Raw genomic sequence first — 16,521 nt, 5'->3', positions numbered from 1 at the left:
CCTACACCATAGCAGAATTCCTTTCTGGATTCAAACATCACCATCCTACACAGGATCTTTGAGGTTAATTTGGGTATTTATAATAGTCAGAATGACTTGGTTGCTCAAAGTTGTTCTTAAAACAATATTGTTGTTACTGTATACAATACTCTCTTGGTTCTGCTCATTTCACTCACCATTATTTTGTGAAGGTCTCTCCATGCTTTTCTAAAATCATTGAGCTCATCATTTCTTATAGCAGAGTAATATTGTATCATGAACATATTCCCTAATTTGTTTAGCCATTCCCCAATTGATGAGCATCCCCACAATTTCCAGTTCTTTGCTTTCACAAAGAGAGCTGCTATAAATATTTTAGAACACATAGGTTCTTTTCTATTTTCCCTGATCATCTTGGGAAACAGACCTAATAGATGTTGCTATAGGCAGTTTAATAACTCTTGGTCCAATTCCTAATATCTCTCCAAAATGGTTGTATCAGCTCACAGACACACTAACAATGAATTAAGGTCCCAATTTTTCTACACCCCCTCCAACATGTTACTTTCCCCTTCTATCATTTTAGCCAGTCTGATAGGTATAAAATATCTCAAGGTTGTTTTAATTTACATTCCTCTAATCCAGGCCTACACAACATATGGCCTGTGGGCCACTTGTAGCCCACCAAAGCAGCCCACAGGTGATATGTTGTACATGCCTGTTTCACACCCTCTACATTTTTCATGTGCTGTCCAAAATCTTTTCACGGGCCCCCCAAAATCCTTTCATTGACCAGGCCATAAGCAGGTCAAATGTTTTGCAGACCTGCTCTAATCAATAATGTTTTAGAGCATTTTTTTCATATGACTACAAATTGTTTTAATTTCTTCATCAGAAAGCTATCTGTTCATGTCCTTTGACACATCAACTGGATAATGACTCCATATATATTTGAGATGTGAGACCTTTATCTATAGAACTGTATATAATTTCCCCCAATTTTCTGCTTTCCTTCTGTTCTTGGCTACATTTGTTTTATTTGTACAAAGCCTTTTAAATGTAATCAGAATTATCCATTTTACATCTCACAACACTCTCTATATCTTGTTAGCTCATATATTGTTCACCTGTCCATAAGTCTGATAGATGATATATTCCATGTTCTTCAAATTGTCTTGTAATATCTCCCTTTATGTCTAGATCATGTATCCATTTTGACCTTATCTTGCTAAAGGGTGTAAAATATTGGTCTATGCTCAATTTCTCCAGCTTTCCAGCTTTCCCAACAATTTTTACCAAATAATGAATTCTTATCCCTAAAATTTGTTTTTACACTTGTCAAACATATGGGGTAACTGTAGACTGTATGTCTACTCCATTCCACTAATCTACCTTTCTATTTCTTAGTCAACTATTATTTCCTTATAATATAGTTTAAGATCCACTATTTCTAAACCTCCTTCCCTTGCATTTTTTACTCATTAGTTTCTTTGATATTCTTCACCTTTTGTTCTTCCAAATGATTTTTGTTATTACTTTTTCTAGCTCCATTCAAGAGCCACAGTATGAGAGCCACAAAAGAAAGTTAGTTTTATTACTTTATAGTTATTTCTTCCCCAGCTTGTCCACTCATCTTGTCCATTAGACTTAGTTATGAGTTTTTCATATTTCCAAGAACACAATCCATCTTCAGAAGATGATTCTTTCCTATGACTATATTCATTCCAAAATGATAATTTTCAGAAATATTTTGTGTGGCATCATTGAATTAAGCATGCTGTTGTTCAAAGGGACAAAGTCAGAGTGAGACCCTGAAGTTTCATAGAAAGAGAAATGAACCTGTCAAGCCAACTTCCTGGGGTGATCGATCTGCCCTCTCCCTCAGAAGCAAGGTTTGCTGGTAGATTCATGTACTGGAAGCCTGGAAAACCACCGTTGTATTCTTTGCCTAGGACTCCCTCCCCTCTTAGCCTCTTTCAGCTTCCTGTGAAATTTGGATTTTAGCCCTGAATTTGGTTTCCATTTTTTTCTCATTGGAATTTTGGACATAAATACTTTTCCCAGATGCAATTTCTACATGGACTTGAGGGACTTCAAGGGGGAGGTGGTGAAGACCTCATTTGTGTGCTGCAATTTGGGAACAGCTTTTGTTGGTATCAGAACAGCCTGGATTCTAGGCACCAGAGACTGACAAGTACTGGTTCCAACTTTAGCTTTGCCCAATTGATGAAAGACAGATTGTCTTCTGCACCTGTGCTAACTGCTGGGTTCAGGAAAACTTTTTACCTACATTTCATGTCTTCCTTGCTGTCCACAACCCCATCTCCCAGTTGAGAGGCAGTTCACATCAATCATATGATTTCTGCATTACCTTTTGGGTGATACCCCACTTCAGACATTATAGCATTCCATAACTCACAACTATGTAATACCACTGAAGACCATTGCAGTTAAAAAAATGATAAGACTTAGCTCTGACAAACATTGACCAGAAGAGTCTGGAAGATACCAGGTATTGACCAAATTCTTATACCATATACCAAATTAAGCTCCAATTGAGTAAGCCCCAAACAAAATAGAGGATTGAGGAATAAATTATCCATTGGATCTATGTATAGAGAAAGAATTCATGACAAAACAAGGGGTAGGGGGAATCATATAAGATAAAATGAACAATTTTAAATACATAAAATTGAAAAGCTTTTGCACAAACAAAACTTATACAGCTAAAATTAGAAGAGAAGAAATTTCATAAGAAAAATGTTTGCAACAAGTTTGTTTTCTGATTAAGGTCTCACTTCTAAGATATGTAGGCACTGTTTCAAAGTTATAAAGCCCATTTCTGATTGATAAAGGGCTTGCCTTGATAATGTGTCATAGTAGAAAGACCTCTGGACATGGAGTTAAGAGCGCTGGGTTGGCATCCTGGTTCTGACACTTATTAGCTGTAAGCTGTGCAACTTCAGGTTGTCTGAATGTGTCACTGAACCATGAGGAACCTGATTCCCAATATTTAAAATGGGAAACATACTATCTGCCCTACAGGGTTACTGTGAGGAAAGAGCTTTGTAAACTTCAAAGTGTTAGGGTCATGGGAGTTTTTATTGGGAAGTAGTGCCCAGGACAAGTAACCTATAGTTTAGATTTGTGTCTAATTCACTGACCTCCAAGGTCCTCCCAATTTGAAGATTCAATGACTCTAACAGAAATGAAGAATAGAAAGAAACCCCTATAGGAATAAGGGATCCTCCATGACTAGAGATTAATGGGATATAGGATAAGACAAAGTAGCTTAGATGCAATAGGCTCCTCTAAATACCTTGATTTGTGTTCAAATCCTGCTTCTGACACCCATATACCTCTGGGCAAGTAACTTAACTTGCCTAAGTCTCAGTTTTCTCATATATAAACATGAGAGAGTTGAACTAAGTGACCTCTGAGGTCCCTTTCAGTTCTATATATGCTCTTATGATTTGTGAAAGTCCCTTGCAAGTAAATAATTTTAGAAGTATTCTATACAGGGGAGCTTATTCACTTTGCTGGCTTTAAAAATATATAGTCAATTAGATACCTAAATCTCTCCCTGAGATTTTTCTCAGATGAAAACCAGAGCTTTAGGGTAAATGGCACACATGCTAATGGCCATCTAAATAGAAATACCCTTAAGAAATACCTTGAAACATTTGTTGAAAATTAGAGAAAATATACTACACTTGCAGAACTATCATCTTCTGCAGAATATTTCTTTGGCCCTAGGGTGTTCATGGCCACTGCTTTCCAAGCAATTTAGAATTTGCTCTCCAAATCTATTTTGGTAGGAATTTGATGATCTAGCGATTATAAACAGGTACTCCCAGGGTAGAGAAAATCACATATGATAGATATGAAGCTGGTCATGCAGATCAAGGGAGGCAGCATGGGTAATAGAAAACATTCTGGACTTGGAATTAGGAGATGCAGGAACAATCAGAAAAAACATCAGTAACATGAGGTGTCACAGGGTGACTGGTAGACAGTAGAGGGGTTTTGCCAGAAGAAGAGGAAGCATCTTACCCTTTTGACATAATAGAAAGTCCCCTGCTGGAGTCAGCTAGGTGATACAGAGAATGAAGCACTGACTCTAGAGTTGGGAGGACCTGAGTTCAAATCTGACCCCAAACACTCCTTAATTCTATGACCCCGGACAAGTGACTTGATAGTTTTGTCATCTGTAAAATGGGTATGACAATGCACCTATTTCCAAGGGTTGTCATGAAGATCACATGAGACAATATTTGTAAAGCCTTTTTCAGACTTTGAAGAACTATATATAAATGGAAGCCATTGCTATTATCATTAAGTTGGTTTTGTTTAATTTATATAAATGTAATTAGTATAAAATGTCACCTTGAGGTCTGATTTTGTTTTTGTCTCTTGGAGTTCTCATACTCAGCATAATGTCTTGTACAAAGTTAGTACTTAATTAGTATTGTCTGAATGGGATTTTGTTGTTGAATATACATTTATTTGGCAATTCAGAGATTACAGAATGCCTCTAGAAATGGTTACCTTATTTAATGCTCACCATACTTCACTACCTAAGCAGAGAAAGCATCATTATTCCCTTTTTTCTTTCCTTGAGGCAATTGGGGTTAAGTGACTTGCCCACAGTCATACAGCTAATATGTGCTAAGTGTCTGAGGACAGATTTGAATTCAGGACCTACTGAATCCAGGGCTGGTGTTGTATCCATGGCACTATCTAGCTGCTCCATTTCTCTAATTTTATGGAAGAGAAAACTGAACCTCACTGAAGTTAAGGAACTTCCTAAGACCACCCCCAGATCTGCTAGCTGACTCCAGGGCAGGTATCCTTTATACTAAGACAGGATCATCATTCAAGAAATCTATCCGGGTTGAGCTGTTGGGGAAGAAAACTGTGGACAGAGACGCACACTGATGCATTTTACTGCTGCAAATGTGAAAACAGGAAGGTGGATAATTAGAAAACCAAGGCTTAGACCTAGAGTGAAAAATAAGAGGTAGGTGAGACAGTAGGGACTGGAGATCAAGGGAGCAGCAGGAACTGGCTTAAATTGACAGCTGGGGGAGCATCTGGTGTGGAAACTCCCTCCACTGACACAGATTAGCAACTCATCAGGAATTCTCTCTGCAACACAGTTGACAAATTGTCACCTAGTTTTGCATGTGGTCTAGTAGAGAGGTACTTACTACTCCCTGGAAGAGCCCAGTCTACATGTGGATAGCCCTAATTGTGGGGGGAGGATATTTTTTTCCCCTTAAATCATATATAAGCTTCCATTTTGCAGTTTTCACTCCATGATTCCTGTTTCTGCCCTCTGAAGTCAAGGGGAACAAGTATATTCCTCTTCTATAAGACTGCCTTTCAGATGCTTGAAGACAGCTCTCATATCTTCCCTAAACCTACACTTCTATAGAATAACCTTCCCTGGTTATTTGAATCAGTCTTTACATTGGATCAGCCCAGGGTCTTTTCACCATCCCTTGACTACTCTTCTTTCAACATGCTCCAGCTTCTCAATGCCCTTCCTAAAACTGTGGAACCAAGGAATCTCCCATCATTAGTGTTCTTCAAGCCTAGAGGAGATGACCATTTAGAGATGTTATGAAAGGATTCATGTGTGACCAGAAATGTTTTTCTGATCTTAGAAGTACATGATTCTGTTCATTGTTCACTAAATCTTTGAACCATTGACAGCTAAAACCAGCCTATTTAAATAAACATGACAGTTCTTCCCATTCACAGTAAATGGACATGCACCAGGACCTCAGAGGTCATCTTGTCCAACTTGTATTCAAATATCAATCCCTCTATATCATGCCAGACAAATGGGTATACAGTATCTACTTGAAGACCTTCAGTGGAACATGCCCCCTCCTGAGGAAATACAGCTTACCTTATGGTAGCTTATCATTACGGGGGAGTTTCTTCTTACAATGAGCCAAATCTGGCTTTCTGTAACCCCCAACCAAAGTCCCCAGTTTTGTTGTCTGGGGTCAAGTTAAACATAGCTAATCCTTTTGCCTTTCAAATTAGAAAATAGCTAGGCAGTACAGTGGATAGAGTGCTGGACCTAGAGTCAGGAAGACTTTTCTTCCTGAGTTCAAATCTAACCTCAGATACTTAATAGCCGTGTGATCCTGGCCTAGTCACTTAACCCTGTTTGCTTCATTTTCCTAATCTGTAAAATGAGCTGGAGAAGGAAATGGAAAACCACTCCACTATCTTTGCTAAGAAAACCCCCAAATGGGGTTGAAAAGAGTCAGACAGAAATGAAAACAACTGAACAGCAGTAAGTACTGTTACTAAGCCCTCTGGCTTAAAAATATCTAATCAAAGAGACCAGAGGGTATAGTGGAGTGGGTAGAGTGCTAGACTTCAATACAGGAAGATTATGATTCAAATATCTCCTCTGATATGTATTGGTTGAGACACTTAACAACCTAAGTCTCAGTTTCCTCATCTGTATAATGAGGAAGGATGGCTTAGATAGCGTCTGAGGTCCCTTCTACATTTCACTCTCCAATCCTATGATTTGTCTTCAGATCTTGACTTTTCTATTTATTTGGAAACTAACTTCCCCTCTCTGGCCTTCAGTTTCCTTCTCTGTCCCATCCAGTTCTATCTCCATTTATTTTCTAATTCCATGAAGGAATGGGAGCATAGGACAGGCTGGAATTTGAACCCAAGATCTGATACAATAATATTCTCAAGAATAAAGAAGCCCCCATGAAGCAATCATCAATTTTTAAATTTCATGCCATGGGGAACAAAAAGCTTTTCATTCTTCAGCTAGTGAGCAGCATAAAAGCCTAATGCCTTTTCTACCTCAATATAGAAGATTTTTCTCATCTCTTCCACAAACACCTAGAAACAGGAAAGAAAGTTTGTCTTATTACGGTGACCCCCTTAGGCTCATCCTCAAATTAACCATGGTTGCTTACCTGTGGATTATATGGTATCTCTGCAGGTAGTCAAGGGAAAGGGCCAGCTCACAAATATAGAGTTTCACAGTCCCTTCATTGAAATGCACATTTTGTTGTAAGTGGTAACGAAGATCTCCTCCCAGAAGCAAATCGACCACCATGAACATGTCTTCCTCATCTTGAAAGGAATACCTGCAACCAAAGAATCCTAAAATGTTAGGTCTGGAGAGGACTTTTAACAACTTCTAGTCCAACCCAACTGACTCCCTGATGGGGTAGGTTGGCCAACACAGAGATGGGGGGAAGAAGAGGACAAAGAAAAGGAAGGGGAAACAAGTATTTATCAAGCACTTAGTTATGTCAGGTGTTGTACTAAGTACTTTACAAGTGTTTCATTTGGTCTACACAACAACCTTGCCTGGTAGGCACTATTATTATCCCCATTTTACAGTTGAGGAAACTGAGGCAGAAAGAAGTTAAGTGACTTGCCCAGGGTCACATAACTAATAAATGTCTAAGTACAGATTTGAAATCAGATCTTCCTGATTCCGGGGTCAGAGTGTTATACACTGTGCCACCTAGCTAACTCTAGCAGACATGTTTTTTCTATTCAGCCAAGAGGGAGAAAATGCTTTCTCTTCTTCAGCTGCTTTCTGCCAGTTACCCTATCTAGTACATGTGAGACCAAGAATTCAATTCAATTCAAATTAATTAAATTCAACAGACAATAAGTGATAATTATATTCAGGTAACTACACTGTACGTTGGGGATGCAATGATTTAAAAAATGCAGTATCTACTCTTAAGGAACTTAAAGCCTACTAGGAATATCCCCGTGCTGTGGCAGAATTGACACTGGTTTGGATCCAAGACATCTGGGTTTGACTCTGACTCTGCCATTAACTCATTGAATAACCTTTGGAAAATATTTTCAATTCCTTCAGTTTCATATTCTGTAAAACGGAGCTGATGATACCTGTGGTACCTGTCCGACAGGGTGGCTGTGCGGGTTGTCAAAGAAGTTACAGAAAACTCTTTAAGCCTGAAAACGTGTTCTGATTTTTCTGATTCTGCTATTGCTATTAGTTGGGGGCAGGGTTGGAGGCATGCAGACATGCATAATAGGAAGTCCAGTATGATAAGTACAAACAAAAGATGAAAGAAGCAATATGGTAAATTGAAGAGAGTTTTGGATTTGGAGTTAGACAACTTTAGTTCAAATCCTGGTTTTGCCAATTACTACTTATATGAACTTGGACCAGTTAGTTTCCTTATGTATAAGAGAAAGGAGAGTGGATTAGAAGAACACTAAGGTCTCTTCCAGCTTTGAGTCCATAATCCTATTGAAGCATCAAGGAAGTCTTTCTTTTCTTTTCTTTTTTCCTTTTTTTGGAGAGGGTGACTTGCCCAAGGTCACATAGCTAGTAAGTGTCAAGTGTCTGAATTCAGACTTGAGTTCAGGTCCTCCTGATTCCAGGGCCAGTTCTCTATTCACTGTGCCACATAGTTGTCCTTCTTTCCTTGGTTAATATTTTATATTTTTGCCAATTACATATTAAAGCAATTTTTGATGTTCATTTTTTTAAAAATTTTGAGTTCCCAATTCTCTCCTTTCTCCCCTGAAATAGTAAACAAAGAGGCAGGTAGAATGAGACAAGGGAAAAGTAATTGATCCAATTTGGCTAGAATACAGAGTGTTCAATGGGAATTTGACAGAAATATGCATGTGAAGATAAGTAGGAGACAAACTGTGAATGGCTTCAAATATGAGGTTGAAATGTCTGTATGTTATCCTATGCAATGAGGAGCAATTGAAAGTTTGGAGTGATAAAGAAATGCTGCCTGTCTTGCACATTATGAAAATTGTTTTGATGTATGAGCAAAGGATGGATTGGAATAGGGGAGACTGGAGATGGAGATAGTGATTAGGATGCTGTTACAATAGTCCAGAAGGGTACAATGACATTCTGATCTACGACGGTAGACTTATGAGAGAGAGGGATACATTAGATTGCTGGTATGGAGGTAGGTTTGACAGTATTTGGAAATAAATTGGATGTAGGGGCTGAAGTGCAAGGAAATCAAAGAAAACTTTGAAATTTTGAATTGGGGTGACTGAGAGAATGGTGATGCTTTCATTAGAAATAGAGAAACTTAAAAGAGAAGTAGGTTTGGAAAGTTGGTGATTTCAGTTTTGACAGTGTTAAGTTTAAGGTGCCAGGGGAAGATCTCTAGCAGACAGTGGGAGGTGCTCTGCCTCTGTATGGGGTCTTTATATAGCCCCATTTTACAGATGAAGACACTGATCCTGAAATAGGTTGATTTACCCAGGCTCACACAACTTGTAAGTGTCTGAGGAAGGGTCTGAATTCTGATCTTCCTGACTCTAAGTCTAACACTGAACCACTGTGCTGGGAAAATTAAGCATGGAATGATCCCTCTGAAGGATGCCTACCTTTATGGGGTAGGAGGATGACAATGAACAAGCAAGGGAAATTAAAAAAAAACCAACAGTTGGACAGGTAGAAGGAGTATTTGGAGAGGAGCGCCATCGAAATGCAGAGAACATCGACATGATGAAGCGGTAATCAACAGAGTTAAGTGATGCGGGGAATTCAAGGAGAGCATGAAGACCAAGCAAATGTCAGTGGATTTTGCAATTAAGAAGCTATTTGTGGAAATGTGCTCTCCTGCTGCCTTCTCATTGCCCCAGCAAGATAAGCAAGAGTTGACTGTGCCAAGAGTAGAACTTTACACCTAGGTCTTGATTAATGGGAGTAATGAATTCCATGAAGTAGTCAGGTGTATTTGAATGTACATTATTCAAAGTTATAAGTATGAAAAATGTGTAATTGATCCCAGTCTAATGGACATATGCTGGGTAAATAAATACAACAACTACTTCATGAAATTCATTATTTGCGCTAATCGAGATTTAACTGTAATTGCCTTATTCTACCCCGACATCAGAGTCCAGTGCTGACATTTCTAGGGAGATGTGAATCTCCTTCTGGGTTGTTGGTCTCCTGTACACCAAAGAGTATCCATAAGAACTATGGACATAGAAACAAGGCAACGGATTGAATTTCTCAGCCCCAGAAGACAATGCTGGGGGAGATAATTAACTATCCTCAAAGCTCTCCAGAAATGAAAATCTCCCAGACACCCTGTTTCAGGAGGAAATCTTACCATATTTCATAAAAAAAAAGAATATCCTGAGACAATACCTGAATTTGACTTTATGGAAATGTCTTGAAGAGAGAGTCAAATAATTGCTGATGCAAAATAGACCCACCTAAGACCAAAGATACATCAAAAGTGGGAGGAGAAAATGAGAGAGGAGAAGGTACGCTACCATAAAGCATCGCTGCCCCCCCACCCCCACCCCATTCCGAGAATGTCAGGAGGAATGAGTTGGCTGGGAAATGAAACTAGGTTCACCTGTGAATTCATAGGTTCTGAAAACCCCTGGATTAAAAGACCTTGACACCATCAAAAATTCTATTCCCACTAAGTCAAGTGTCCCTGTTACTCCAGACTGAGAAGGGTACGCTCTCAAAATTTTCTGGTGAAGAGACCAACTTTGAATACTCCAAAGACCTATCTGTTTCTTACGATAATGGCCAGGCAACATCCTTCTATCACCCAGGTGGCCACTAGGAAGAGAATTGTCTTTTCTCCCTAGTATATCCAGTCCACTAGATATTTGTGCAAACCAGGCCTCACTCTTGTCCTTCATCTTTCTCCCCTTTCACCTCACCAGTATATATCTTCAATGCCTCACCCAACAAAAATATGTGGCCTTTTCAAGTCCCTGAGCCCCCACGGTTATGTGAAAATCCAATCCTTCCAAAAGGGTCAAGACTTTGGCCAGTGATATGAAGGATGTGAAAAGTTTTATTGGATTCCTAAGCAATCATAGGAAATTCTTCCTGTAATAGAGAACTTTGCCATAAACCAACTAAGTGTTTAAAAGACTCTTCTTGCATTGGATCCTCACACTTCTGGACTAGAAATTATACCAAAATGTTCTTTGCCACCTACCATTTTAAAACTGAATGATCTACCTACTCCCCCCACCCCAAATCTCCAGGATATTACTTTTTCACAGCCACACTGAAACATTTCTGTTATTCTTTCACATACTCCATATTTTATTTAGACGCTTATGGTTAACTTTTTCCTTTAGGCACCGAACTAGAAAAGTAAATTTTGAATTTTGAAAATGTATTTTCTTCCTGAGTGTCTAAGGTTGAAACATAAGTTCACAGCTCCAATTATTACTCCTCAGAGAAGTTACTAGTGATTTTTTTAAAAGCAATTGGGGTTAAGTAACTTACTCAAAGTTACATGGCCAGTTATTTCTGGGTGTGGTACTAAGTATCTGAGCCCAGACTCGATCCCCAGGTCATGCCGACACTGGGGCCAGTGTTCTTACTCACTGAGCCACCTGGCCACCCCTAAGCAATTGGGGTTAAATAACTTGCTCAAGGTTACACAGCCAGGTGTTTCTGGGTGGGTGCTAAGTGTCTGAGCCCAGATTCGATCCCCAGGTCATCCTGACACTGGGGCCTGTGCTCTTACTAGCTGTGCTACCTGGCTGCCCCCATTAGTGATTTTTGAGAAAACAATTTCGGTAAAGTGGCAAGAAGGAAAGTTAGATTGCAGGGTGTTGAGAAGTGAGGAAATGGAGGTAAGTACAAGTGATGCTAGTGTTTTTCAATGAAAATGGGATAGACAGAAAGTGTGGATTAGATCTAGGGGTGGGGAATCCATGGCCTTGAGACCACATGTGGCCCTGTAGGCCCTTTAACCAGATCCAAACTTCACAAAACAAATCAAGGATTTGGTGGCATTTGAGGACCCAGACCTTGTGACCTTGAGGCTGCAAGTTCCCCACCCCTGGACCAGACCTTTCCCCAAAGGAGCAGAGGAAATAGTTGTTCCTTCCACATCATCACTTTCCCTATCATGGTTTTGAAATATCACAGGTCAGCATAAGAAATTAAATGAGAACTCTGGGGAAATTTTGTAGAAGCCACAGATGATGTGCAAAAGTCAATATTTGACACAGAAAAAATTTAGAAACTCAGAAATGCATGAAATATGTTATAGCATCACATAATGTCAACATATTTTATCTTTTAACACCATAATAATTCAAGACTTCTTCTCTAGTGTGGAGGGAGGATCAAAAAATTTTACACAGATTTTCTAGATCACAGGGGCACTATGTTCCTAAATCCCTGTGATGTGGAAAGGATACCTATTGATAGAAACAGAATGATTTTACTACCTAAGTATAACCTTTAACATGAAAAGATTATTTTATCAATCTCTACATTTAGTACTCTTATCTGACATACTAGTGATAGGTCTACTTGCTTTTGGCTGCAGGGACCCTTCCCATATCTGGCCTTTGGAAAAGGAAGGAAATAAGAGTGTCCACTATATGCCAGGATTGTGCTAAGTACTTAATTTTCTTTTAACAAATATAGTCCTATTTGATTCTCACAACAACTCTGTGAAGTAGGAACGTTTTTACATTTTACAGTTGAGGAAACTGAGGCCAAAGTAAAGAGACTTACTCCAGGTCACATAGCTAGTAAGAGTTTGAGGCCAGATCTGAATATAGGTTTTCTTGACTCCAGGCCCAACACTCTATCCATTGCACCAGTAGTCGCTTCTGGTCTGTATGGAGTCATTTTCCCTAACTTTGGTTATATGCATGATTTCATTCCTCAGAAGGAAACTAAGATTGATATCCAAACCCAGTGGTAAAGAAAAGCACATGTCTACTGGTACCCTTTTGTTTGTAGGAATAGCCCACTAGTAGCTTACATGCTGTTTATAAAACCTGGAGCTAATTTAGAAGTAGATGCAATTATATTTCTGTTCCTTGAAATCTATAGCACATTCATGAGGAGTGACAATACAGGGCAAATGGCTGGGGGTGGAGAGAACGGCAGCACAAATGCTTCCTTATGACTAAGAATCACATTATCAACCAGATATGAGCTCTTTCTCTTCAGATCTCTCATACCACTTGATTTATAGCTCTAGCATGCCCTTATGATGTTCTAGTTGTAATTATAGTTGCTGTGTTCTCTTCCTTTATTAATCACCTACTATGTGCTAGTCCAAGAAGGGATAAGAAATGAGTAAAACTTAGGTTCAAAAACTTCTTTGAGAGGCAGCTAGGTGGCACAGTAAATAGAACACCAGCCCTGGAGTCAGGAGGACCCCAGTTCAAATGCAGCCTCAGACACTTAACACGAAAACTAGCTGTGTGATATTGGACAAGTCACTTAACCCCAATTGCCCTCCCTTCCCCCTTATTATTATTATTTTTTAAGCAATCAGGGTTAAGTAACTTGCTCAAGTTTACACGGCCAGTTATTTCTGGGTGTGGTGCTGAGTGTCTGAGCCCAGGATTCGATCTCCAGGTCATCCCAACACTGGAGCCGGTGCTCTTACTCGCTGAGCCACCTGGCCGCCCCCTTATTATTAAAAATAAATAAATTCTTTGAACCTGTCTTGCTCATTTCCTTATCCCTATCCAGGCCTAGCAACTAGCAGATAATTAATAAATACTTATTGAATTAAATAGAAATTGTGTCTGGATGGAAAATCCAAAGTTATGAAGAGGGTAACCAATATGAAAGAAAAACTTGACTATTTGCAGGTGACTTGACAAACATTATCAGACTAGGGAGAAACTGTAGGACGAAGAAATAATAGACTCAATATCATTTTCTCCCTGGATAGTCTACTAGGCACTATTGAAACTTGACAATAACTGTGATTTGATAAACTCCAAACTCACAGAAAAGCTATTCAAGTGATCGCATCAGACATCAATGAGAGCATTTTGGAAGACCATCATTGTTTTAGAGGGGAACTTGGGGACTGGGTAAATTTAGATAGAAAGATTGCAATCCAAAAAGAAAGTGTTCTCAATAATTCAGATTGTGCCCCTGGCCTTATTTCAGAAGCATATTCTACTCTGAGAAAGAGCATCTGATTCTCATGAAGACAAAATATTATTGTCTGAAATAGAAAATGACCTTTAATTTACTTTTTTTTTTGTATTAGTGCAGCATTCACAATGACTATGTTCAGTTGTCCCTCCGGTTCCATCTCAGACTGAAATTATAATGACATTTTCATAATAACCACACTCATTTCCCATAGAAATGATTGATATCTCACAATCCAAACAGAGTCTCTTTGGCAGCAGCCTTTTCTGAAATCATAGTGAGACAATTAGTCAGCCCACTGCCTCTCCTTACAAGATCAACGAGAGGGATGAGTTATGCAGGGGCAAAATTCTGGTTTAGGCAGCAATTAGCTCTAGCAATTGGCAACAATGAGAGCATGTTTAAAGGACATCTGAAAGTTGGTCTATAAGCAGCCCCTTTTGAACACCCATTCTAAAGAGTATACCAGAGGGGATGCCATGAGGGGTTACTGCATAAAGAAAATCACAATACAAGAAGAATTCACATTTCTCAGCCTGAAGACCTTGCCTGTTGTTTTATTGTGGCACAGAAATGAGCCTGGGTTCTCAAAGGCCAGGTCTGCAAAGTGTAAGCTATGGAAGGTCTTACCAAGCAAGAAAGGCTTCCTCAAAACAATCAATAAACATATATTAAGTGGGTACCCTGCTAAGCTCTGGGGATACAAAAGAAGGTAAAAGATAGTCCTTTCCCTCAAGGTGCTGACAGTCTAATGTCTTCAAGTATGGGTCCCAACGTGTGTCTTTTCTTAAATGAGAAGAAACTCATCATTGGAGATCTGGCCGCCTATGGGAATGACTCTTTTTTAAACATAGCAACTTATAAAGGCCATGGAGGATCATACCTGTAAGTAACAGGTGGGGGAGTATAATACGTATAGTAAGGAAATTATAGACCTTTGAAAGTATCTATGTATAATCCAAGAGAATGAGAAGCCTTATTTGAATTAGATGCTAAGTGAAATGAGCAGAAATGAGAGAAAGAGTGAGAGAGAGAGAGAGAGAGAAAGAGAGAGAGAGAAAGAGAGAGAGAGAGAGAGAGAGAGAGAGAGAGAGAGAGAGAGAGAAGAAAAACCAAATATACACAATGACTATGGCAATATAAATGGAAAGAACAACACTGGAATTCTACACTGAGTGCTGCAGAAATTTTTAAAAATCAGCGAGGCCCTAAAGAAAAAATATCATTATAGAATTATATTTCTAGAACTTGAAGGGAGCTAAGAAACCATCTAGTCTGACTTTTCACTTTATAGGTGAGGAAATTGAAGCCCAGGGAAATAAAATTATTTGTCCAAGGTCAGACAGGTTGTACAAGACAAACTTATGATTTGAATTCAGGTCCTTTGACTCCAGAGCCAGCGTTCTTTCCAGTGTACCATGCTTTCCTCCTTTCTTTGTGGGGCAGAGGGTGGGTGGAAGCAGGGTACTATGGGTGTGGAATACTGTATACAGTTTTGGATTTGACTGATGCATTGGTTAGTTTTGCTGAATTGCTATATTTTCCTCGTTCTTTTTTGTTCTTTAAGGAATGGCTTCCCGGGCAGGAGAGAAGGGAGAGATAAATTGAGAAATGGAGGTGATATATAAACAAAATATATCAATGACATGTTCAAAAAGAAGCTTAAAGGTATTTTTACTCATACATATTTCTCTAATATAAATATACATTTACATTTGGCTAAGAATATATGTCTCTACATATTATAGAGGTTGCATATATATATGTATATTATACACATGTAATAAATATTTACAAATACATCTTTTTCTAAGCATCCCAAGGTTTACAAAGTACTTTTCCCATAACAAACTATGAGACAGATAATCAAAGTATTAGTTTCTCTGTTTTACATATGATCAAATTAATTCAATTCAGCAAATAAATACAAGGTCTAAGACAAGTAACATATTCAATCCTGGGTCTTCTACCTAGTAGGAACCAGACCCAGGATCTGAGCCCATATCTTCAAATACATTGCCCTTTTTACTATACCATGCTACATCTGAAGGGGGTTGTAAGCATTATTATGCCCACTATCAAATAAAGAAATGCAGGTCCAGAGGGTCAAAATGACTATCCGGTACCTTGGAAGCATCATGGTCTTTATTCCTTAGGACTTCAAAGTTTAACAGGAAGAAAATTTTGATCAAAGTATATTTAAACACATATGTTGTTGAGTCATTTAACTGTGTCTGAGTCTCTGTGACCCCATTTGGGATTTTCTCAGCTGAGATACTGAAGTGGTTTGCCATTTCCATCTCCTGATCATTTTGCAGATGAAGAAGCTGAGGTAAACAGGGTTGAGACTTGCCCAGAGTTACAGAGCTAGTAAGTGTCTGACACCAAATTTAAACCCAGATCCTCTTGATTCCAGGGCCAGTATTCAATCCACTGCACAATCTAGCTGCCATTAAAGACGTATGATATGAATTTACAAATAGCTAGTTAATTGAAGATGTTTAGCCCAGGGAGGAAGCTATAAAGAAAAGAATTGTCTTTAGTGATCCTTCTGGGGTAAATCATGTTGCAGTGAATTAGTCTCATTGGGGTTAGAGTGTTGGCAACACTCTATA

General features: G+C 38.9%; 1 protein-coding gene across 1 annotated transcript in view; it reads right to left on the bottom strand.

Moving 5' to 3' along the window:
* Positions 1-16,521, bottom strand: part of STK32B (serine/threonine kinase 32B) — a 378,978-nt gene that overhangs the window by 139,428 nt on the left and 223,029 nt on the right. Inside the window, exon 4 of the mRNA XM_069074008.1 lies at positions 6,945-7,118. Coding sequence (XP_068930109.1) covers positions 6,945-7,118 — 174 coding nt within the window. The remainder of the gene's footprint in view (positions 1-6,944; positions 7,119-16,521) is intronic.

The sequence above is a fragment of the Petaurus breviceps genome, unplaced genomic scaffold, assembly GCF_028583685.1.
Source record: "Petaurus breviceps papuanus isolate PSGF00001 unplaced genomic scaffold, PetGlider_PUasm1.0 140, whole genome shotgun sequence".
Lineage (NCBI taxonomy): Eukaryota > Metazoa > Chordata > Mammalia > Diprotodontia > Petauridae > Petaurus > Petaurus breviceps.
This window is presented reverse-complemented; position numbering and strand designations above follow the sequence as displayed.